Source organism: Nanorana parkeri, unplaced genomic scaffold (assembly GCF_000935625.1).
Source record: "Nanorana parkeri isolate BGI_ZX_2015 unplaced genomic scaffold, ASM93562v1 scaffold540, whole genome shotgun sequence".
Classification (NCBI taxonomy): domain Eukaryota; kingdom Metazoa; phylum Chordata; class Amphibia; order Anura; family Dicroglossidae; genus Nanorana; species Nanorana parkeri.
This window is the reverse complement of record NW_017306808.1, coordinates 25,139-50,821: the sequence shown is the minus strand read 5'-3', so window position 1 is coordinate 50,821 and position 25,683 is coordinate 25,139. Positions and strand designations below refer to the sequence as shown.

Here is a 25,683-nt window from a genome sequence, read left to right as displayed (position 1 = left end):
TACTTGCTAGTGCTTATTCATTACCTTCCTTTACATATTCCCAGATTGACATCAATCTGTGGCAGTATATGGATCCTTAGATCACAAGAACAAGTGTGATTTCTAACACCTTTCATGTGAAAACAACTTTAGCTGTAGTTTCCCACTGGTACACGTTTTGTTTAACCACGTTTTGAGATATCCCACCATCTTTAAAGTGTCATATACGGTATATAGTAACATAAGTTTGATTACCCTCTGGTGGCCTGAAACATAACCAGTAGAAATGAACTGGTAAGTGTGCCTTTTAAGACAAGTCATACAAACTGTTGAACAGAGCAGCATTTATAACTTTTTGAAATACATGTATACAAATACAAGATTAATAATAAGATTGTGGTTATCCTGCCTTCTGTGTTACAGGCCCTGGATCCCTATCAGAGGTGCAGGAAGCTCCACGGATCACTACCACAGTTCGTAAAATGCCCCCTAGAGATGGAGCCACCTTCTCAGGTAACCAGCGTCCTTCCAACTATTTGTAAGAAAATCCATTTGGCCGATGTAGTTAATTATAAATTTGCCTGATATAATATAACTGTTATTTGCTGAGCTTGTGCTCATTGTAACCTATTATATGCCTTGTTTAATTGCTTTCCAAGAACAGCCCTTTAATATGGAAAATATCGCCTGATGGTTTGACTTTGCTCAAAAATGTATAAACCACATCTGCTATGTGTGTAGTTATTTCAGCTCCACCAAGAATGCTTTTACCTCCACTACCAAACAGAATGTATAGACAGTTCCTGGCTAAGGAACTCTGTCGAAGGGCATTTGTTTGCTTTAAACAGGTTTGCATCCCTATACAAGTTAATTGAATTCAAAACCCACTTGAAGCAGGTCAAATGCTGGTCAGGCGGTGGTCAACCTTCTGCTCAGATGCACCTATGAATAAATTCTGAATGATGTCAGAAGCATCTTATACTGATGGCAAATTTATGCCACTGACACAAGCCCAAAGCCCATCAAGGAAAACTTTCTGACATATAATTAATGATAGTCAGGGTAAAACACTTTACATTTTATAACATTTTTGTCTATAACCTCTACAAGGTGGGGGTAATATTGTAATATACTGTGGGGGGAATTTATCAAAACTGGAGCACACAAAAACCGGAGCAGTTGTGCATGGCAACCAATCAGCTTCTATCTTCAGTTTGTTCAGTTAGGATTTGAAAATGTAAGAGAGATGCTGATTGGTTTCCATGCACAGCTGCTCCAGTTTTGATAAATTCCCTTCTGTGTGTTTGGCTGTTAATTATGTGTACATAATTTTTCTAATGTTCATTATATTAAATATATATATGTATATTTATATATAATATTTTTTATATTATTAAATAATATTATTATTATTATGAATACTTATTATTATTATTATTATCATATTGTAATTCTTTTTTTCCATGAAGAGAGCAGCAGTAGACCCAAGTAGCACTGCCCAGCCTATGCCATGTGGGCAGTACCATGCTATAATATGTGCCTGGCTCCACTCTTTGCAGGCCATTTTTGTCCCTGCAGGCTTTTATCATGGGGATTGCACATGTCAGCATCACCAGGGTGTGTGTTTGGTGTACCACCACCTAGCATGGCTAGGCTCTTACCACAACATTGAATTATAGTTTGGGGTGGGACTGGCACAAACCTCATAAAAGCCTTACGAGGCAACTCTTATTGGTAAAAATTATATTGCCAGTCACACAGCACAATGACATTTAATGTTGGAATTTGGGGGGACATAACATGACATGCAGATACCGTGTTTCCCCGAAAATAAGACCTACCCCAAAGTAAGACCTAGCACTATCTTTAGTGATTCCTGTAATATAAGACCTACCCCGAAAATAAGACCTAGTTTGGTGAGCGGGGGCTCACATGTATTGCTGCATCCAAGCAGCCAGCCAGGGGTCCGAGAGTAACGTTCAATTATATGAGCAGCTGGTCTCCTGAAGTCTGCATGTATAAAACATGTCAAGGACCGCAAAACATTTCATCTATACACGACGGGGACTGATCGCCGCAGCTCCCGCCCGCCCGCACACCTGCCTGGGGTTTCGTCCATAGAGCTGCCGCCAGGCAGAAAACTACATTTCCCAGCAGGCAGCGGCCAGTGGGGTCGGAGTGATGTCAGGTGAGGTGAGGGATCTTCTGACTGGAGGTCCGTGCGATGAGGTGGCTTCCTGGACGGCATCAGAGAGGAGAGCTCCAGGACAGCTGCAGCCTGCAGGTACTGTGTGTGACAGTATTGTTTCATTTTGTTGCACATTAAAAAAAAAAAAAAATAAGACATCCCCGAAAATAAGACCTAGTGTGTTTTTTTGGGGGGGGAAAAAATATAAGACAGTGTCTTATTTTCGGGGAAACACGGTAGAGAAAACCTGTACTGAGAGAATATAGGGGCAGCCTTTGCTGACCTATATTTCTGAAAATACTAGTTGTCTGGTTTTTATATTTGGGGAGAGAATGATCTGTAAACATTATGTAAACATGGAATTCTCTTGAATTCTAACCTGTGTACTTGATCCAGGTCAGTGACCTGGAAGTAATTCAAGCTGAACTCCAGCTTTAAAAATGTATATATACTTACATTGGTTTAGCTTGGCAAAATGTAAGTATATACAGCATATATGATACATGGCAGGGCCATGAGGACTATGTAATACACTACAGTACCCGTAGATACTACAGGGTATTAAAGCATCTTCTAGGTATAGGAACAGCCGATGTGCTGAACAACTTCCCTGTGCTGTTAAAACACATTGTTTCACTTGCTCAGAACAGAGGCCATTCAGAGGATGTATTTTCTTAATGAATACCGCTCCCTCGTCCCTCGAATTCCATGCACATTAGCCTTGGGTTGTATTTGACAGTCTATGAATTGAACAAGCATGTTATATGGTGGCTGAAATCACATAGAGCCCAGATTTATTTGCAGCTACCATATTGTGGGCTGTGGCCAAAGCGGCTCCGTGTGTGTGATGAGAAGAATCTCCAGCATAAATATTGTGCAGCTTGGAAGAGTGAATGTGGCATACAGCAAAGTGTTACACAGACAAGTGATTTATTTTACCCTTACCCATTGAACAGCTCTATAACTGTGCTACTGTTCTTGGTGATACAAGAGAGAGGACATTGAGCTAGAGAAGAAAACAGTACAGCGCAAAGAAGATTAAATTTCCCTTCGACAGAAAGGAAGTTGTAGAAACAAAAGACGTTCAGTGGAATAATTACCTGCTACATTTTCTAGTTCATGCAGTGCACTTATGTCTATTTATTCTAGAGAAAAAGCATTTGTATAGACTAAACTTTTACTAAAGATAAGTCCTACAACTGTAAAAACATTAATTGGCCATACATAGCAGATTCTTCAAAGATAATGATGGCGGTGCCCATATCCTTGAACCATCCAAAGTCTTCTTCCTAAATCAGACCACAGATGTTAGCAGTGCATCCTTAAGAAACATATTCTTCTGTTTTTACCATAGAATAAGCAACAGTTGACATTTGTCAGTTGTTATGTAGAAAAATCCTTTTTTTTAAAAAAAAAAAGAACAGTCCACCCAAAAGTGATATCTCTATTGAAGGTGGTTTATAATCAACCAACCCTTTAAATCCTTCTGCACATGATTAGGTATTCAAAGTGAGCACAGATTTACTTTGTGGCATGAACATTGTCTTCACTTTTAGGTGGCCCCTTTGAGCCTTATTACAGTCTGTTACTTAGGTTGTGTCAATGTTGATAATTTGTTAATAATAAAATAAAAAGTTGTTGAAGAGAGTTTCTCCCTATTCCAGCTTAAGTGAGCCCATGTATTACTGTATTACATATGGGTTAGCATCATATCCTATTTCAGGATCTTACATAGAGCAGTATTACGCCATGACAGGAGCATGCACCTGCAGAAACAGCTTTTTGAGGCAAAAAAACATTAGAGCTCATGAACAAGGCCATAATAAAACCCTGCATTTCTATGGGCCAATGCACACAGCAGCATTAAGATCAGTAAACATGAGTTTTCAATGATGAATGCTAGGCTGCAAGAGCAACCTGCATCCTAGCAACATAAGATGATAGGCAGAAAAAGCCACCTGCATCCTAGCAGCAGAGGACATTAAACAGCAAGAGCCACCTGTATCCTAACAATAATGGATGCTAGGCTGCGAGAGCAACCTGCATCCTAGCAACATAAGATGATAGGCAGCAAGAGCCACCTGCATCTTAGCAACAAAGGACATTAAGCAGCAGGAGCCATCTGTATCGTAGCAATGATGGATGCTAGGTTGCAAGAGCAACCTGCCTCCTAGCAACATAAGATGATAAGCGGCAAAAGCCACCTACATCCTAGCGGCAAAGGACGCTAGGCGGAAAGAGCCGCCTGCATTCTATCAACGAAGGATATTAGGCAGCAAGAGCCCCCTGCATTCTAGCAACATAAGATTATAGGTGGCAAAAGCCACCTGCAACTTAGCAACATAAAATGATGGGTGGCGAGAGCCATCTGCATCCTAGCAGCGGATGCCAAGCGGCAACAGCCGTCTGCGTCCTATCAGCATAGGAGGCTAGGCAGCCTGCATCCTAGCAATGAAGGATGTTTAGGTGGCAAGAGCCACCAGCATCCAAGCAACGCAAGATGTTACGTGGCAAGAGCCATCTTCATCCTAGCAACAAAGGACGATAGGCAGCAAGAGCCATCTGCATCCTAGCAATGAAGGATGCTAGTCGGCAAGAGCTGCCTGCATCCTAGCAAGAAAGGACGCTATGCAGCAGGACTGCTACCAACCAATAGGGCACATTTACGCTATAAGCTATACATATGTAAATGTTAGCAATAATGTTGCATGAGTACAGTCTATGGACAAGATTTAATGTAGCATATTTCTGCCAGTAAGATCCTATGTAAAATCATACGCCCAGGTGCATGAGCTCTTATATGTCTTCCTCTGGCAATTAACACAAAAAGGCACAGTATGTGGCATTTGCCTACTTTAGGTGTTACTTGATTTGCTTTTATAAACAAAAACAAACTGAACACTGACACATAAAAAGATACTGTATTTCAAGGCGGCTTCTATATTGGTGGGTGGCTGCCCTGATGACCAGGGTATTTTAGCGAGGTTGCCCACCAGCACGCCTACCACCTAACATTGCATGTGGTTTTGGTGTAGAGCACACAAAGCTGTACTGCCCTTACCCTTCCTATTTTTCATACTTTTCCTGAGGTCAGATGGGGTTAAATTCAGAGTTCATAAACTCTGCCAAGCCAGCTGGGACAGAGTGGGCAGCTGTGTGGGAATCAGCTGCTTCAGACAAACCAATTTAACCCAGTCGCAGCTATAAACAAGATGGCAATTTTCTAGTTTACAAAGACCCTTTCTTTTTATGACTGCCTGAATGCTGTCTGTTACTGCCTGCTGCTGGCTAATATGAAAAGGACAACAATTCATGCGAGGTAGAAGGTTTGTGTTGTTCTTTTAGCCCCTCATTTACATAGTCTCAGATAACTGACCAATAGGGCCCAAGATCAAGAGGGGCTTGATGACATCACAGTGTAAAATAGGTCTCCAGTCTTGGCTGTTACCCATAACCCTCTAGGGGTTGGCGTGAGGAGAGGACCTCCCTAGTGCTGCACAATGTAAGCCACTTGTTACCAGGGAAACCACTGTAATGTGGCCAGGAAAGGAGATAATAAAAAAAAAAAAAGCCAAAGAGTGAATGAGAAATATGGAGCAGGAGAAAATTGGTACATTCTGAATGGGGTGAAGGTGAGAAAACACAGAATGATGTAGTGAGCATGTAAAAATAATGGTTGTCTGAGTCGAATCTGAAGGCTGTGCAAAATGCTGTAGAAGAAAGACAAGAATGGTGGTGAAAGAGAGATAAATGGACTGAGGAAAACCAGATTAGTGAAAATGAACAGACTAGAAATGAGTCAACGACGAGAAAGGGTTCAGTAATAGAAAACCAACATGTCGGAGACAAAAAGCATAGAAAGTCAGTTTGGGAGGAGTGATTTCACGGGAGAGTAGGGAGGGGAATGAGAGACGCCGAGTGTGCAAGAGCTAGTGATGTGGAATTAAAACCATCTGTTAGAATATGATGGAGCGACTGACATACGCACAGCTCTGTAATTATGTGTACATTGAGCAGAAAGGATATTTCTATTTATGTATGTGTACCTACACTGCCGGGAGCGATGGCTTGTAATTTTCATATCCAACTGTACATAGTGTGTGCCTATACAGACATTAGTCAGCAGAGTGTTATTGAAGGAAAGCTGCTTAAAGGGAAAGTACCAGCTGTATATGATACATATGATAACAGCTTGAACAGTTCTTAAAATATATACAGTACTGTGCAAAAGTTTTATGCAGGTGTGAAAAAATGCTGTAAAGTAAGAATGTTTTCAGAAATAAAGGTGTCAATAGTTTATTTTAAATCGATTAACAAAATGAAAAGTAAATGAACAGAAGAGAAATCCAAATCAATATTTGGTGTGACCACCCTTTGCCTTCAAAACAGCATCAATTCTTCTAGGTCCACTTGCACACAGTTCTTGAAGGAACTCGGCAGGGAGGTTTTTCCAAACATCTTGGAGAAGTAACCACATATCTTCTGTGGATCTGGGCTGACTCCAATCCTTCTGTCTCTTCATGTAATCCCAGACAGACTCAATGATGTTGAGATCATGGCTCTGTGGGGGCCAAATCTTCACTTCCAGGACTCCTTGTTCGTCTTTACACTGAAGACAGTTCTTAATGATATTGGCTGTATGTTTGGGGTCGTTGTCCTGCTGCAGAATACATTTGGGGCCAATCACACACCTCCCTGATGGTATGGCATGATGGATAAGTATCTGCTTGTATTTCTTAGCATTGGGGACACCATTGAAGCTGACCAAATCTCCAACTCCATTGGCAGAAATGCAGCCCAAGACTCGCAAGGAACCTCCACCATGCTTCACTGTTGCCTGCAGACACTCATTATTGTACCGCTCTCCATTCCTGCAAACAAACTACCTCCTGCTACAGCCAAATATTTCTAATTTTTACTCATCAGTCCAGAGCACTTGCTGCCATTTTTCTGCGGCCTTGCGGCCAAAAAGCCATACCTCCAATGTGGAAACAAGGCTAAGCGACTCAACTATGCATGAAAACATAGCTGTAAAGTAAGAATGTAATAAACATTCTTTCTTTACGTGCATTTGTTCACACCTGCCCTAAACTTTTGCACAATACTGTATATTGGTTTTTTTTAATAAAGCAAACCAAAGAGCAATGATGATGTGTAAATCATCTAGGCTTTCCTGGTCACAGAAGGCATAACCCTTCCTGCTCTGCAGTGTACTGTTGTGAGCACCCCTGGGGTGGCATTCCTCACACTCTATGGCAGATCATAGGCACAAGGGGAGTGGACCAGTGGGTCCTGCTAATGGCTCAGTGGTCTGCAGTATTTCTCCTAAGGGTCCAGATTCTGATAGCCCAGACCAGTGTCCCTATCTGAAGTGCTACCCCCTCAAAGACCATACTTAAAGTCCATCTCTGATTTTCCTCTGACTGGTTCTGCACTACCTAAAGAGGAGGAAGAGGATAGCACCTTGTTCAGTTCTGAGGACTCGGTTAAGGCGGAAATCTAATTTGCTGATATTTCTCCCAAAATTAAGGATATTATTACTGTCTTTATTGATGACGTGTTCATGTGCTTTGCCCTAGACCAGCCTGCGTCAGCCCGACCATGAGTCACCAGTCTGAGCTCCCTAAAAAATACCTTGGCCTGCAAAAACATTTCCTGTGCACTTACTTTCACAGCCTGTTTTGTACGATGACTGGCTTCATCCTGATAAGACCTTCGCCCCTCCCAAGCACTTTGCTCAACAATATCCTTTTAAAGAATGGTTCCTAAAAAAGTGGGCTGCACCAGTTATGGATCCAACCATCCTGTCTTAACAAAACATTAAAGGACACTGTTGAGTATGTTCTAGTATTCAGGGACCTTGTGGACAAAAGATTATAAGGCTTTTTAAGGCCTTATTCTCCCATGCAGGCCCTGCTATGCAACCTACTCTTGCAGTCATGTCAGCCTGTCAGACTGTCTTGCCCATGGCCTTGCACTATCGTTTTAATGGGTTAATGGATATACTTTGCCAGATATACAGGATGGGCCTCCTTTCAGTACTTATGAGCGAGATTATCAGGGCTATTCACAAAAGGGTGAAGAGTTTGGAGAAGGCAGGAGAATTGAACAATCTAGGACAACATAGCTGATTTGGAAAAATTCTCAGATTCAGCTCACTTTCCAGTTCCGCTATGTTGTCCTAGATTGTTCCCTTCTCCTGCCTTCTCCAAACTCTTCACTCTTTTGTGAATAGCCCTGTATGTGACTCGAATGTTGGTCTGCAGATGCCCTTTGCAGGTGAATGCTTTTTTGGCAACTCCGTAGCCACCTATATCAAGGAAGTCATAGGGATAGGGGGAGGGAACGTTATTTTTTACCCCAGAAAAAGAAGGCAAAAACTCCAGCAGGTAATCATTTGGCTCTTGAGACGAAGAAGAGTTCCTTTTGTTTCCCTCAGGCCTCAGGGTCCAAACACGAAATGCAGTTTTGCTGCAAGATCTAGACCTCCAAACTGGCCAAATCTGGAAACAAGCCTACCTCTCAATAAGGGGGCACCCCATTTGCTAGTGTAGGGGGATGTCTGTCAGATTTCTTGGACATCTGGTCCCAGGACATCTCAGATGCTTGGATCCAGAATGTTGTATCCAGATGCTACAAACTAGAGTTTTAATTTCTGCCTCCCCCACTTCAAGCTTGCCAACTTCTCTACAAAAGCAGGTGGAACATCATGCTGCTGTCAAGGAGCTCCCTTCTCAAGGGGTCATAGCTCTTGTCCCAGAAGAGGACAGGTTCCAGAGTTTCTACTCAAACCTGTCCACCGGCCCCATTGCATAGGGAGGCATTCGCCCTATTCTAGATCAACAGATGTCTTCAAGTTCAAAAATTCTTCATGGAATCTGCATGATCAATTATTGCTTCTCTTCACCTGAGAAAATTTCTGGCCTTTGTTCAGAGAAAATAGACAAATCGATATTAACTGTGTTTGATGTATTCACTAATAAAATAAAATTTTTAATTGAATCCATTTTTTCCCCCACTGTACATAGGATGTCTGAACTGCAGTCAGATTCCAGAGCTAAGTGAACGCCTAAGCTCCTTGGAAGCCAAGGTATTCTGAGCAATTGTGGCAGAATTTATGTGTTTGTCGCCAATACTGTATATCAGAGAGGTTAATCATCTACTTCTGTCTATAGGTTGCCATGATTGCAGCTTCTGATGCTGCACAAGGGACTCGATCTCCACCTCAGTCAGCGGGGCTGTGGGGAAGCCCACAAACACGTGGTAGTCCTGGGGAGGTGGGCATAAAGGGTAGGATTTATATAGTACTTACTGCGATATTATTGCACTTTAAATCATTTCATTGTTTTGTTTTACTGTGTTAAAAAACTGCAGATCTGTATTTACCTGATTCATATAAGCTTTATTGATTGCATAAGTTATCATGAAAACCTAAAAATATCATATCCATGTGTTTGTAGCGGTATATCTAATTGGTTTGTAACTACAACTGAAGCTGTATAATAGAAAGAGATAAAAGCACTCCCTGTTCCCTGACAGCAGTACTAGAGGACTATTGGAAACACATTTAACCAGTGGCGGAACTACCAGGGTCGCAGAGGTCGCAGCCGCGACCGGGCCCTGGAGTTCTGCCACTTAGAGGGGTCCCAGGACAGGAGGACGGGGCCCGTAGTAACCCCTGATTATCAGGATATTTAATATCCTGGTAACCGCTAACATCAGTACCAGGACCTCTGCCTCCTGTCCTGGGCCCTGCATGCTTCACGCTGCTCCCCTCACCTTGTTCCGGGCACAGCGTGAAGAATGATCAAATCGGCGCAGCCACTAAATGAGTGGGAAGCGGGTTATCCCCGCCCCCTCATCACACAGAACGGCTGCCAACCGTAGAACTGCCTGTGTTCTATGAAAAGCTCCAACTCCCTGGGTGTCAGAGGCGTGCTGCTGACACGAAGAGGGAGTTATAGGGAGCTGAGATTATGAAGGGGGACATATGAGAGGAGAGTGTGGGGTCAGGGAGCTGAAAGCTGGGGACGAGCAGGGGGGTAGCTGGGGACATGGAAGAGGAGGTTTGGTTTGAATTTTTTTTTTGTCTTTTTTTTTTTTTAAGTATCTAATCTTTTTCTTGGGGGGGGGGGGGCTTTACTGCACCGGGGCCCTGAGGGTCACTAGTTACGCCTCTGCATTTAACATTAAACTCTCAAGTAGCATACACCTTCCATTCACCATCATCCTCTGTCTTTATCACATGACCCAACTATCCTGCGTTCTGCAAATGAAGTCTTGATCCATACTCTTCCCCCTTGCTCCATCATCAGCTCCTATTAACACCCATGATTTGATTACTTTCATTCAATGGACAGGCTAAAAAAATGTAATAAGTCGACAGGGTTGTAGCATATGTTGTATATCAATTTATTAATTTTTTTTCATATACAGTCTACAACGTGCAAAACAAAACAAAAATATCAAATGAGAAACTTTGTAATCATGATAGTTGTTTAAATAAAAATTGAGAAGAAAAAATGGAAATAAACCAGCAAACACACATGTAGCAAACTATACAAAAAATACATTGAAAAAAGGAAAATTCTAAATTGATGTGTGCAAATCTAATGCTGGCCAAATGTGTAATAATGGACAGGCACATGTGTGTTGGTCTCATATTTCTGTATGCAGTGGTTACTTTATTTACTCTATGCATATTAAATTTTCTTGCATGTGGTGACCTAATAGATTAAGATGTGTCACAGGACATTGCACACATGTGAGAAAGGAAGGAATAGGTCACAGGAAATGTGGATCTCCGTCCTGTGTGGTCGGCGCAGTGGCAGTAAATCCCATATGTTCACCTCTTGCACATGTCCGTGTGACCCACACTGCAGTGGTATGATTTGTTTGCCCTGCTTGATAACAATTGGAGTTGACACTATCTTCCTCTCCACTGCAGTAATCTTTGTTAAATATCTTCATCTTGCAGGATCTATGACACCACCATCCAGAGATTCCTTCATAGCTCAGGAAGGTGAGAAACATAGTGACTGGTAGCGTCATATTAAAGTCCATACTGCTCTAGGCACACATGAATGATGGCACCATTTTATACACGCCTCAACACCTTGTCATCAACGTGATCGCATAATTATTTTTGTGAAAGTTAAAACCCCAGCACATATTTGGAGGCAGCATGATACCTGCTTTATATACAGAATTATCATTGAACAGCACAGCCACCTAATCAAAAGCATGCACAGAAAAAATAGAGCGGTGTGAGTTGCTTGAGTTACAGAAAGGCTTGAGTTACAGAAAGGCTTGTGACTACCCCCAGCTTATTTTTTTCTGCTTCATTTACCCATGAAATAAAAATGAATCACAGAATGTAAATGTGCTTTGCTTATGTCATCCAGTTAATACACATCCAGTTTATACACTTACTAGATTGTACATTGAAAGCCAACCAGAACATACAGGTCAAAGTTCATCATTTTAAAATGATTATATTTACCAGTGTTGGAAAGAAAGATCCTGCATGTTATGTTTTTGTTTTACCATTTAAAGCAAACAAATGGGATCTTTCACAGTAATTTGTAAAATGCAGTTAGAATACAGACAAATGTAAACAAGTTATATAGGTCATATTATTTTTTTTCCAACAAAAAATTTCTATTGAAACATAACAAAGAACATGTGTAGTAAACAGATACACGAAATAATAAGAATGTTAAGCACAATGTAAAATATGTAAAAACAGCACAATCATACTAAAAGTGTAAAAGGAAGGTAACATTAATATGACATATCAGCACCATAGCAGGGTTAAGCTGCCCATACACCTTACAATTTATCTGCAGATTTTCTGTGGTCAGATGGAAAAGGTGCAACAGATTCCTCCATCTACACTTAACTGTGTGGATGGAGTAATCTCCACCTGGGCCAATCTGTTGCACTTTTTCCATCTGACCACAGAAAATCTGCAGATAAATTGCAAGGTGTGTGGGCACCTTAACACATATGGGAAAGTATGGACAGTGCCAATAAAAAGAAACACAGATAGGTCCTGCAGATCCAATGCTCATAACAAGAGCTACACTTAAGAAGATCAAAAAGCAGCAGGGATATCTAAACATACTCCAGGAAAAGGGAAGGGTTAATGGATCAAGAAGGAACGAAAGGAGGAGAAAGAAAGAGAAAAGAAAACCCCAAGGGAGGTGGTTGTGGAGGTGGAAGGAAGAGGAGAAAGAAAGACAGAGAGCATGAGCACAGGGAATAGACTAATACCAGGCATACCACTCAAAGTTAAAACAGCACCCGGCAACCTCCAAAAAGTTGTCCCAGTTCAGGCGTCCATTAATTGAACATAAGCAGGCGTTGTCTGAAAGTGGAATCAGCAAGCTCATGTAAAGTTGTATTGGGAGAGCCTGTCATGGGCTTCATGGATCAATTCTTCCATTTCGGCTATACAAGCAATTTTCTGGAACCACTCCTTTACTGAAGGTGTGGAAGTGGATTTCCACCGAACTGCATTGAATATACTGTAGGTCATATTATTAGTAAAACCAGGTTATATAAGTGTAAACCTGTTGCTGTGAATCAAACTAATTAGGGATGCACTGATACTTTTCGAGTACCAGTGCAGATACTTGGCATTTTCATGAGAACTACCGGGGTTGCAGCGGTTGTAGCTGGGACCAGGCTCTGGCGCTCCACCACTGTCCTGAAATCATTAGTCTGTATTGTTTTAGAAAAACTGTCACATGACAATAAACAAAAATGTATCAGTACTCATACTTGTAAGTACTCGGCAAGTACCAGTACTCGTACTCACAAAACTGGTATCTGTGCATCCCTTTATTTATATTTATAAAAACATAATCGTACATTAAAACAGAGATGTACAAATCCCAGGAGCTCCGTGTGCTCCTTACAAATGACAGCTGCCTCCTAACTTTTGGATTTTTCTCTAGTCTAGTCTTGGAGCTCGAAAAGTATCGGTACATGTACTTGTACTTGTACCGAGTACTGTACATGGTATCGGTGCATCCCTACAACTAATGTAAAACAAACAATGGAGAGCAAAATGCATGCTCATTAAAACAAATTCTACAGAACAAGATCAATTTAGTTACTTTTTACTAGGTACTCACTAGTCTTTCTTTCAGGCATAAGCACAAGAAAAGGCACAGTAGGGCCAATAGGTACTCCAGGGAGCCAAGGATCACTAGTAATGAAAGGCCTGGCAGGACCACCAGGTAGGACAACAGTGTTTTTGATTTAGGCCTGGTTCACACCTGGGCATTTTACAGCGCATTCCTATGCGCTGTAAAACGCTCAACATGTGAAAACCAATAATTGCCTATGGGCACGGTTCCCACCTGGGCGTTTTACAGCCCGCAGGAACGCGCTTAAAAACGCCCTACACCCAAAGAAGTACAGGAACTTCTTTGGGACGTTTTTCAACGCGTTTCCATTGGTATTCCCGAGTGTGGATCGGGGTTAACAAAGCGGTAACCCCAAGCCACACTCGGGAATACAGCGTACAGGTCTTACCTTGTCCGCCATCCCCGCTGTGTCCTCCGGCGGCTGCCGACTTCCGGGTTCCGTCCCTTGCGAGCGGCCGCGTCGCTGGGGGGCGGAGCCGGCGGGAAGTTTGAAAGTGAACATTTTTTTAATTTTTTTTTTTTAAATAGAGAAAATAAGGGGGGAAAAAAATCATACAGCCAGTGAAACTCACGTTTCACTGAACGGAAAAACGTGCTAAACAACGCGAAAAAAGCGAGCTAAAAAATGAGCTGAAAAAATACGCTCACGTGTGAACCGAGTTAAGACACCACAGTCCTCTCTTTTACGAAAAAATAAAATAATTGTGTAGCCCCCCTCACCTTCTGTGATGTGGCCACTAGACATTTAGTGGTAGCCAGGGCTGTAGCCAGCCTGGCTGGATTATAGTGGCAGTTATCTGGCATTGCCTGTACCCTCCTGGGCGGAGTGTGACTCTGTCATATTGTGGGACAGCCAATGATAGATACTGTAGTGTATGTATAGTACAGCAGGCAATCACTGGGTTTGCTATGTGCTCAGACTAGCCGGGACCAGCCATGGAATAGGGCTGGGTGCTGTTCAGCCTGCCCCCCAGTCTAGGCCTGAGGCCTGGGGGTGGGCATGGGCTGGTGTAAGGGAAAGGTATCCCTGAGGCCTTCAACATGGAGGAGGCCTGTGTTGCGGTTAGAGGAAGAGAACCGGGACCAATGCTGGCTCTTGAAGTACCCTGGAACTAAGAGGACTTCAGGAATATGGTCGGTGTCTTTCCTGTTTGAGGATCTGTATCCATCCTGCATATCTGCTACATCAGTTGCTATCCGCTGCCTCCCAAGTGGATCTACTCTGATATGCCAACCAGGTCTGGTGAGTCTGGAGCTCTTGTCAGTTACCCCTGGACACCTAGAACTCCTATACCCTCTCCCCTCAGTGAAGATGTTCAATAAAACGTTATTCAGCATTTTACTACGGGAGTGGACGTCAGTTTGTGGTCACCAGAAGAAAGGCGGTTAATGCCAATGGGTGGGCAGCTGAAGAACATACCCTAGACAGACTAGAGATGAACTGGGCATTCAGCGGCTCCTTCGGGGGTGAGCACTACAATTTCATACACATTTATAAAGGAAGAAATGTGCATTTTTTTGTTTTGCCCTGCAGCCTGTAAAGCATTGCAACCGTGATCAGTGAATTATGGGTGCAATGCTTAGACCAGTACCAGTCAGTACAGAGCTACGAACTTTCAGCACTTTCAGGGTCGGATCACACCACAAAGTCTGCGTTCCAGAGCATTCAGCCCCTGGAACGCACTGGAACGCAAACCGGCCAGCTCCCTGCGTTCAGGGACGGCGTGGCAGTGCATTGAATTCAATTGCACCGCAGCCACGCCCCCAGGCCTGCAGTGCGATTGCCCGCACACGGAACGCAGGCACATTAGTGCCTGCGTTCCAGTCCAGTGCAATCTGCAAAAATGCTGCAAACACTATTTTTCAGATCGCACTGGACCGGAACGCAGGCACCAATGTGTCTGCGTTCCAGGTGCGGCTATCGCACTGCAGGTGGGGGGCGTGGCTGCGGTGTCATTGACTTCAATGCACCGTCACGCCCCCCCCGCCCCGGGAACGCAGGGAGCCAGCCGGCTTGCGTTCCAGAGGCCAAACGCTCTGGATCGCAGACTTCGTGGTGTTAACCGGCCGTCAAGGTGCATTGAGATTACTGCTCTTGTACTCCATTAAGAAGATATACAATGTCTCTTTAGCAAAAAAGGATTATTTCCTGTTTGTTCAAATCTTACAATGTGAAAATATCCCAGCAAAATCACAGTACAAAATGAAGAGGGTTGTAACCCTTATACATTCTAGCCAAGACCCAAGTATAAGTGTACTGGCTGGAGTTGAACTTCACATCTTAGGCTTATATTATTCAGAAATGGAAAATATGGAAACATTTGTCTTTAACTAGAATTGTAACCAGTATTCTAAAGGTTTATTTTTGGATCGCTAGGTGTTTTTTCTTGCAACAAGACTGCCCCCTTCTGTGTTTTGCTTGAAAAGTCTTTTACAAAGGCTTAGTTGTTTTGTTTGTACTAGAAAAAATACTGTTACTGATGAAGACTGATGGAGTAATTATAGTATCATTAAATTTCATGTTTAAGCCTTCAGTTTTAGAAACATTCAAAAATATTGTTATTCGGAATGTAACTACAATAGATTTGTGTGAACATGATTGCCATGTTTCTTAACATTATATCTCCAATCAGATTACGCATTTTTTAAACACTATACTCTCACGGGGGGACTCCCGTGGAAGCCCCAGCCCATACGAGCGTTGGTATATCCAAGCCAACAATCAGAGAGGAGCTATCTCCATGTTGTACTCCATATTGCTCGATTCTCCCCCTAAACAGCCGTATATGTTGGCCTGGGATCAGGACTTAGGCGTATTTTGAAAAAAAAAACAAAAAACATTATATCTCCAAGATGCATGGTAACAGAAGCTGTTGCTGTTATTTGGCTCATCTTTGAGACAGATAACAAAAAAAATGTCTTAATCTCTACCATGGACAATGCAACCTAGTTTAATACCGTCATATAATTGGGATTAGGGATGTCCAGATACCAGTGCAGATACTTGGCATTTTCACGAAAACTACCAGGGTTGCAGCGTTTGTAGCTGGGACCTGGCTCTGGCACTCCACCACTGTCCTGAAATCATTAGTCTTTATTGATTTATAAAAACTGTCACATGACAATAAACAAAAATGTACCAGTACTTGTATCTGAAAGTACTTGGACAAGTATCGATACTTTTACTTGGAAAAATTGTATCGGTGCATCACTTATATATATTTAAAAAAGCATGCATTAAAATGGGGATGTATGAATCCCAGGAGCTCTGTGTGCTCCTTACAAATGACAGCTGCCTCCTAACGTTTTAATTTTTCTCTAGTCTAGTACTGGAGCTGGAAAAGTATCTGTACTTGTACAGAGTACTGTACTTGGTATCTGAACATCCCTAATTGGGATATTCATGTGGACATATGATGAAGCCTAGCTAGATATGCCAGTGTATGTGTGTTTTTATTGCAAAACTGAAAAATCTTTTGATTCTGCTATAGGAGTTTTATCTGGTTACCAAAAGTAACATTTCTGATATATTCCAAAAGGTATCCAAAGCATAACTATGTTATATACTGTAGGTCTCAAGGGCAGTGGTATAAGTAGAGTCAGTACTTGCTTTGCACATTTGTGAGCAGAAAGCCACTGTGACAGCTAATTAGAAGTTGTTGATTTGCGTCCTTCAGAATGTACTTTAGTAGCAAGCCACTGGGAGACCTTTACTGGGAAATTGAAGAATAGTGCCTTCCCCCTATCCACCACCTGCAGTTTAGCTAGATGAATCATGCTGTATGAGATATTAAGATCCTGGTGTCACTTTTTAACATTTTTGCATGGTAGCAGATCTAGATATATGGCAATTACATTTCCATTGTACAGTAGTTCTTTAGACAATTTGGCTAGTCTCAGTATCTTTTCTTTATTGCTGAAGGGAAGGATGCGGGCGATAAGAGGCCTTGGGAGAGGTCTCATGGGAATCCAATGTGCATGTTCTGTAGAAAACAAACTGGAGAATTCCCGCTTTCAAGGCAAACATTATCCTTTATCCCCATTATCTTCAAATCACTAAGTTTGGATATATTTCCAGATAGGCCTTCCTTTACCTCTCTCACTTAATTGTGCATAGGGGTAACAGTGTCCTCAAGATCACTGATTCTCTGTTCTGTGTCAGTGACCCTTTGTCTTCTAGTTTACATACCTTGTTTTAAAATGGAGAGATAATTTCTTAGAGGGTTATTCATTAAAGAGCCGAGGGATCCAGCCGTTGCTTCGGCTGATCCTTCGGCGCTCTTCGGCTGCCAGAGCCCTTCGGTTCAATCGAACCCAAGGGCTGCTGTACGCGCTATTCATAGTAGCCCGTACAGCACCCGAAGGTGGCAGACTGAGCCGAAGTGACGAATGGCCTGCCGAAAGCCGGCAGTTCCAGCCGCAAATGACAGCTGGGCAGAGCCAGCTGTGATGTCACGGCTGGCTCCGCCCAGTTGTAATGACAGATCAGCATCCCCAAATGACCTGTCATAGCTGTCACAGTTAGCTGCGCCCAATTTTTTTTTCTTTTCTTTAAAATATCTTTTTTTTATTTGACTATTTCCATTCTTTACGTATTTTTCCAACAAATTTTTTTCCCTTTCTTTTCTTTCAGGCACCGAGCAGAATAGCCGAGCCGGCATTCAGCTATTCACTTACTACCGTTCGGCCGCTATGAGAATAGGGGGGAACGGTAGCAAGTGAGCTGTCCTTCCGCACTTAGGCTCAGCTGAACATGCAGAGCATGTTCGGCTGACCAAAGGCAGCCAATGTACAGCTGATTTCAGCCGATGTACAGCTGAAATCAGCCGTACTGAGCCGGATTGAATAGCCGAACGTCGTTTGGCTCAGTTCGCTTTGGCTGGGTTATTCTCCTAGCTGCTTTGTGAATAACTCCCTTAGAGTTTCTATCTATGGTGTGTGTGGGAGGCTTGACACTGGTGCATGGCATTCATTATTTGCGATTAAAGGGTTCTGAATCGTTATCCTACTCTGTTAGAGCTGTTGTAGCTTTGTGTGGCGTACTTCCAGTTACCAAGCTTTCACTCTGAGGTTTTGCTGTCCACGTAGGTAAGGAGGGCATTGGATTAAAGACATTTATATTTCACTAGTCTGTATCTGCGTCGTCGTTGCCATCTTGGACTGCAGAGCTGGCAAACTTTGCTAGGCAAGGAGCAGGATCCCTCAAGGTTTTCTCCCCAATTTTCCCCATGGCCAGGGGCTCTCTAGGATCAGAGGGTCACCAGTCTCTATCAGTTATGTGTTGTTACTAGCCACTTGTGTGCAAGACTACATGCTAAAATGGCAGGATGGCTGAAAGAATTAGGCAGCTTGAGCTAGAAGAAAGTTGCTTTATGTTTGGCATGCTCCCAAGAAGCTTACATCTAATGTGGGCCAGGCCCGTTAAAGCCAACCTACCATCAGATATATCTAAGTATATGCATGCTATGTAATGTGTATGTGTACTTGTAACACTTAGAGGTATTTGTTATCTCTCCGAGAACACAGTACTTCCCAGGCAATAGGGTTTATCTACTAAAGAAACACAGGCTGTTCCTCTAGCAAATTAATGTTCATGTTTCAAAGTCTATGTTCACTTTGTAAAGTGAATATTTATTAAATAAGTTAAACTTGTGTTCCCTGCTAATGTCTACTTATGTGCCAGGGAGATTAAAAAAACAGGGTATTTGCTAGCATTTAATTGTGTACTAAAAACAAACACACCTTATTTACTAACATTCACTTTGCAAAGTGAGCTTTTAATTTGAACAGCCTCTACTTCTTTAGCAAATCAATGCCAATTCCTTTATCTGCTTTCTCTCCAGAAAGACAGCAATGTTTTTGTTCATGCATCATCCAGGGTTAGTGTCTACTTTCTAGACTGTCATGTTGAGATAATGCAGTGTGAACAGCCACTGCTGCAGCCTCTCATCTCGTGATTCTCTAGAGGTTAGCAGCAGAGGGAAGAGACTGATTACGTCATCTCATCCTATGCAAAGTCACTTGGTTGGAATTTGAGGACTGCTTGTTAATGATTTCAGGTGCAGCAGATTTGAAAACATTTTACCATTGTTGTATATTGTGATATGTTAGGAGTTTATTCATGCAGATTTGCATAATATATGAAAAGTCCTCTTTAAGTCAAATTGGTGCCCTAAAGTTAGTATAAAACTACAATGTGTAGCTATACTTTTCTATGACACTGAAATTATTTTGCAGGTGTCAGACAAAGTGCTAGTTCACACAGTGTATATGTAATGCCACTGATGCATGTTCCTTGCTTTATTTGTCTAACTCAGTTTACAGTTATATTAATACCTATCATATATTTAGGTCCTCCTGGTGCTCCTGGTCCTCCTGGAAAGGATGGTGCTGCAGGTGCCCCTGGAGAGAGAGGTCCTCCTGGGCCATCGGGTCCCCCTGCTCCAGGATATCAGAGACTTGTAGATCAGGGTAAGTATTAGGCTTAATCAATGAAAGTATAATCCTTTGTTGCATCTCAGTGACGGGGTGATCCCCTGCAGCCTTTATGAAGCCACTTCCTGTCTACATGAATGCATGTGTCAGCTGAGCTGCATGGTATTTTTCAAGACATGCTTCCTGTGGTGACAACAGTAGGCGCTGCTTGTGTAATGTGTGTTGAAAGCCACCTACCAATAGAAACTATAGCCACTTGTAGTCTCCATTGGTAGTCCATGTGACAGGGTGGCAATGAAAGGAGACCGTGACAGGGTGTCGTCGCCATATAGCAGCAAGTGCCTAAACAAGACCCTTCATGGCAGGATCGCCAGGCATTATTTTAAAGAAATCTGCAGATTTAAAAAGATTGAAAATTACTTTTGTAATTCCATCAACACAGGGTTCCCCAAAGCGGTAGTTTTTGACCCCAAGGGTTGATAGGACTATTCAAGTGGTTGATAAAATGGCTTGGGGTCAAAAGAGGGTCAGTAAATATTTGGGGGTCAGTTGGTAGTTAATAATTAATGCAAGTTTGATTGATGTCAGTTAATCTTTTGAAGTCTCTGAAGAGCTACGCACCAGTCTCTAATCTTGCAGTTGAGGTTGCTAACAGCAAGGCAACATTACCTAGGGTTGGATGGTCACCCCCTGGCAACAACAGCCTTAGGTTGTCTCTATCAGCTATGTGTCGTTACTAGCCTCATTAACCAGTGTGTTTTGTGTTGTGTGTCTGTGACCTTCCACCCTCTGCTGTTGGGCAAGATTTTTGTACATGTGTTATTCCTGTTAACTTCCTATACTGAGTGTACTCTCACACCTCAAACTCAATAGAAAGCCAGTGAGTACACCCACCTCAAACTCTGTAGAAGAGTCAGTGAGTGCACCCAACTCAGACTCTGCTGGAGAGTCAGTGAGTGCACCCAACTCAGACTCTGCTGGAGAGTCAGTGAGTACACCCAGCTCAAACTCTGTAGAAGAGTCAGTGAGTGCACTCACCTCAAACTCTGTTAGACAGTCAGTGAGTACACCCACCTCAAACTCTGTTAGACAGTCAGTGAGTACACCCACCTCAAACTCTGTTAGAAAGTCAGTTAGTACACTCACCTCAAACTCTGTTGGAGAGTCAGTGAGTACACCCACCTCAAACTCTGTTAGAAAGTCAGTGAGTACACTCACCTCAAACTCTGTTGGAGAGTCAGTGAGTACACCCACCTCAAACTCTGTTGGAGAGCCAGGGAGTACACTCACCTCAGACTCTGTTGGAGAGTCAGTGAGTACACCCACCGCAAACTCTGTTAGACAGTCAGTGAGTACACCCACCTCAGACTCTGTTGGAGAGCCAATAAATACACCCACCTCAAACTCGGTTGGAGACCCAGTGAGTACACCCACCTCAAACTCTGTTGGAGAATGAGTGAGTTCACCCACCTCAGATTCTGTTGGAGACCCAGTGAGTACACCCACCTCAAACTCTGTTGGAGAGCCAGTGACTACACCCACCTCAAACTCTGTTGGAGAGCCAGTGAATACACCCACCTCAAACTCTGTTGGAGAGTCAGTGAGTACACCCACCTCAAACTCTGTTAGACAGTCAGTGAGTACACCGACCTCAAACTCTTTTGGAGAGCCAGTGAGTACACTCACCTCAAATTCTGTTGGAGAATGGATTGGCCTACAATCTCACATTTAGTTAACTAATTTCTATTGAGATTGTAGTCTATCACAGGAGTGATCTTGGAGCGGTGACTACTTTACAACACACACAGGGACCATGGGGAAGAAAAGTAGCCACCCTCCAGAAGGAAGGACAGTGTCAGCACCAATCAGAGATGATTTAAAGATCTACAGCCGAGGGATACACAAATAAAATACATTTTTGTTATTAAAGAACTTGAATGTATTTTTAAGTTTTACCTCTTGAGTTTCGTGTCACTTTAATCTGGGAGAGCAAACAATTTGTTACAGAAAAGTGAGAAAAAGAGGAAAGGTTCATCACAGTTACTGTTCACATGCTGTTTCAGAGTATTATTGTTTTAACTGACATAATGTGACTAATCTAAAATGTTTCCTAAACTAAACATATTTTAAGAGCAACTTATTTTTCTTACATTTTTTGCAGATCTTTTCAATTCAAACCGTTTTTCTGAAAGTGGGGGATACAATGTTCAGGGACCCAGAGGTCCCCCAGGTCCAGCAGGTAACTGCTGCCTACAGTATGTGTTTTCTTTTGTTTGTTTTTTGGCAGGATGGTTAATGATGTTATCATGCCTTTTTTGTCAATAGGGCCACCAGGACCACAGGGAAAAACTGGGCCACCTGGAGTGATGGGCCAAAACGTATGTTGAGTGTACATTGGGATTTCTGTGCAACAAATTCTGTATGGACTTCTCTTTTATACAAATAATCTGTCCTCCAGGCAAACTACGGCTAAATACACAGTTTGAATGCATATGAGTAAGCTGTTTTACCTGCCAAGAGCTTTCTTTTTCTGCCCAGTTAGTCCTGAAATTTACACATGCAAACTGGACATAACCAGGCTGGTAATTTTTTCTACTGCAGTGAAGCAGTACAGCAAGGTCCAGGCTGTGATTAAACAGTGAAGGAAGAGAAGCACACTCATGAGGTCATCTTTCTGATCTTTCCCTGCAGTCAACATATGCCTTCTCAGCACATGTGCACTGTAGCAGAGTCTGAGTGGCTACTAGGGCCTCCTCTATATGTGCTTTGCAGGTGATTATAAGATTCTGAGTCAGATGTATTGGTTTTTTTTTAAATAAAGTACAGAGTATACATTAATTGGTAACTGTATGGAGTTCAGCCTTGAAGTGGATCTTTTTCTCTTGATGGATTTCTCTTTAGGAAAAATAGAATCGGTTGCCAATAAATAGTAAAAGCTATACTTTTGCATACCTAAGTACAAGTCAAAACAATAACAATATTTACATATCCAATCCACATTTGCATGCCATTAATAACAATAGCTCTGTTATTAAACACAAATGCTTTGTGTTGTTTGTTTGCATTGTATAAACTTAAAATTTACTGGATACTTTGGTCCATTCTTGGTCTATTTTGTTGCTCTGTAGGGGTTACCTGGCCCTCCAGGAAGGGATGGCTTCAGGGGAGAGAAAGGAGATACTGTAAGTAGAGAAATAAAACAGATTGAGAAGTTAGATAGATATATGTAAAATTAACAGTTCTGTCTTGCCTGCAGGGTCCAACTGGTCAGCCAGGAGAGCCTGGGACAAAAGGGGAATTGGTAAATATTAAAGAATCCTATCTTACCATGCCATTTATGCTTAGTACCTTTGCTGCATATTTACTAACTAAACATTTGGACTAAATGTTTGGACTAAATTTGCATATGGACTAAACATTTCTATCAGACAAATCTCATATGACATGAGAGAAATAGATAAGCAAATGTAAGAAATGTTTGCAGTTTTTTTAAACATATGTGGAATCATGTGTACTTAGTTTTATACATGTGAAATAATCTACATTTTTACACACTGTATAATTACATAATCACTATGTAAAAGATAAGTGCATTTGTGCTTTTTGTTCCCCACCCTGACTTAAATGAACCCACACTGCCCCTCCACAGATCCGTATTTACTGAGATCTGATGTGCACAGTTCTGATATTGTTTACATCCAGAACTGCAATGCTCCCTCTACTAGCCACACCTGCAGAATACAGGCCCACAGACTTCTATCTATCGGGCTGTCTTCCAGCAAGGAGAGGAAGACTTGCAGCGATGGATGTCAACAAACAGCGGAGTAGTGCCCCTCAGATCTCAGTAAGTATAGAGCTGCGTAGTCAAGGTGGGATCATTTATGTCAGGGGAGGGGGGCAAAAAGAATAAGTGCACTTTGTCTAAAAGTGCCTTTATTCATTGAGGACATGTGTGTAGCATGGGACACTCCCAACATGACACCTGCTACAAAATGCTGTGCCCCCTATTTAAAAGTATCAGACTTGTTAATTAAACACAATACAGCAATGAACGTTTGCAAGGAAACTGTTCGGATAGAAATATGGAACCTGCTATTCTTGAAGCAACCAGAAGGTCAGAAGTCACCCGAAGTCTATGAGAAAAGGAACAAAAGAGAGCGCCTCCATAGTGTAAAAATGTTCCTGAAGTCTGATTGTAGCTGCCTGTCAACAGCCTACCGTCTTCTCAGTTCGCAGTATGTGAGCTCAGCAGGCAACTGTCCCTGACACTCCAGTTAAAATGGCAGGCTTAAACATGGCAAGTAAAGGTAAAAATCCTTTATAAGTAAGACTGCATAGTTATAATAATGAAAGTTAATATTCAGATTCCTGTAAAAGTCCAACTGTAATGGGTCCTCTTATGGTTTTTCTGTGACTTTATTTGATTTTTGAGTTTTTTTCCTGCTGAGGTGCTTTGTGCTCTTCATTATTGCCTGCTAATAGATAATAATGTTTAAGAAATAGCTGGGAAGCACATATCTAGAATAGTGATTTTTTTTTTATTGTGTGACTGTGGATTGTTTGCTTGTTTTATTATAATATTCAAAGCAATTTCCTACATGTATCCTTCTAATACATCTGAGCATGTCTCCATTTTTACATTTTCCATAGGGTCCTTCTGGACATAAAGGGGAACCTGGAGAGAGAGGGGAGCCGGTAAGAGTCTCTGTAACCCATGTTCCATTATCACAATGCTGCATCTGGAAATTCACGGTGCAAAATATCAGAGCACAGCAGCATGGAACATAGGGGTCATGAAGCACATGAAGTTAAATTAGGTAGCTGTTATCAAAGCCAACCTGTCAGCCATTTAAGTGGCTTAATAGTAAAAAGTGTTGCCCTAGAGGAGACCACTTATATGCTCATATTTTTTTTATCCTGAAAGCCTGCTTCTGTGGGTCCCTCTAAAATAGATTTACTACAAAGACTAAGGCTGGCCACACACTGTTAGAGTTTTGGTCGATTCACAGGAATTGGATGTGTGGCCCTGCCAGCTCAACAACAGCCAGTTACTGAATTGACTTTTGGCAAAAAGATTGGGTCGAAAAGTTTTCAAAAGAAGAACAGTGACTGCATCTGCTTTATATTCAGCTGCCATTCTCCTCTACAGTAAGAGTACCCTAATGGGAGGCAGTTGGTGTAGAAGTCAGGTACATATTAACAAAGTGAATATAGCTTCAAAATGTGCACAGAGAATAGTTTTTTTGCTAACAATGGTGATAGCAGTTGGCTTGTGGTACCTGTTATTTGGCAGGTATCCTATTTAAAATGTCTGACAGGTTCCCTTTAAGCAGAAATGTTTTTGTTCTTAATTCACTGACTTGTTAAAATGCTATATGCTTACAAAATGCCAGTGTTTGCTTTTCAGGTTAATATGTTGACATTTATTCTTCTTATACCTATCCCTTTTGTGCAACCATCATTTTCACAGAGTGAATGTTTGTCTTGCACCTTCAGAGACGTCAGCCTGACTCATATCATCATTCTTGTGATCCCATATATAGTATTTTCTGTGTGATTCTAGGTCAGCTTGTGAACTGCTATAAAACATTCATTTTAAATTAATTAATTAACAAAGCCCAGTCTCATTCAGGAAAAGGGATCCTGCTAAGATGAAGATTAAACAAATTTCTCCTAGACATTATGAGGTCAGATTGACGTCTGTGCTTCCTTTTTCAAATATCTCTTCACTTATTTCTTATTCATGTATGTCTTCTGTTCACAGTCTATGGAGTGATATGTTAAAATAACTCACACTGCGATGGGAAATAGATCATTGAAGGGTTCCTCTCCTAACATTTTATTTTACACTTAAATTACCTTTTTGGGTGACTGCGGCAATTGGTCGTTCCAACCAAAACAGATATTCATTATTGGGTTGTATCA

The 25,683-nt window shown here is 42.0% G+C and overlaps 1 protein-coding gene across 1 annotated transcript in view; it reads left to right on the top strand.

The window, feature by feature from the left end:
* Positions 1–25,683, top strand: part of EMID1 (EMI domain containing 1) — a 78,394-nt gene that overhangs the window by 36,727 nt on the left and 15,984 nt on the right. The window contains exons 4-13 of the mRNA XM_018561740.1: positions 403–492; positions 9,196–9,257; positions 9,343–9,457; positions 13,324–13,413; positions 19,675–19,794; positions 21,920–21,997; positions 22,084–22,136; positions 22,887–22,940; positions 23,015–23,059; positions 24,409–24,453. Of these exons, the coding sequence (XP_018417242.1) occupies positions 403–492; positions 9,196–9,257; positions 9,343–9,457; positions 13,324–13,413; positions 19,675–19,794; positions 21,920–21,997; positions 22,084–22,136; positions 22,887–22,940; positions 23,015–23,059; positions 24,409–24,453 (752 nt within the window). The remainder of the gene's footprint in view (positions 1–402; positions 493–9,195; positions 9,258–9,342; positions 9,458–13,323; positions 13,414–19,674; positions 19,795–21,919; positions 21,998–22,083; positions 22,137–22,886; positions 22,941–23,014; positions 23,060–24,408; positions 24,454–25,683) is intronic.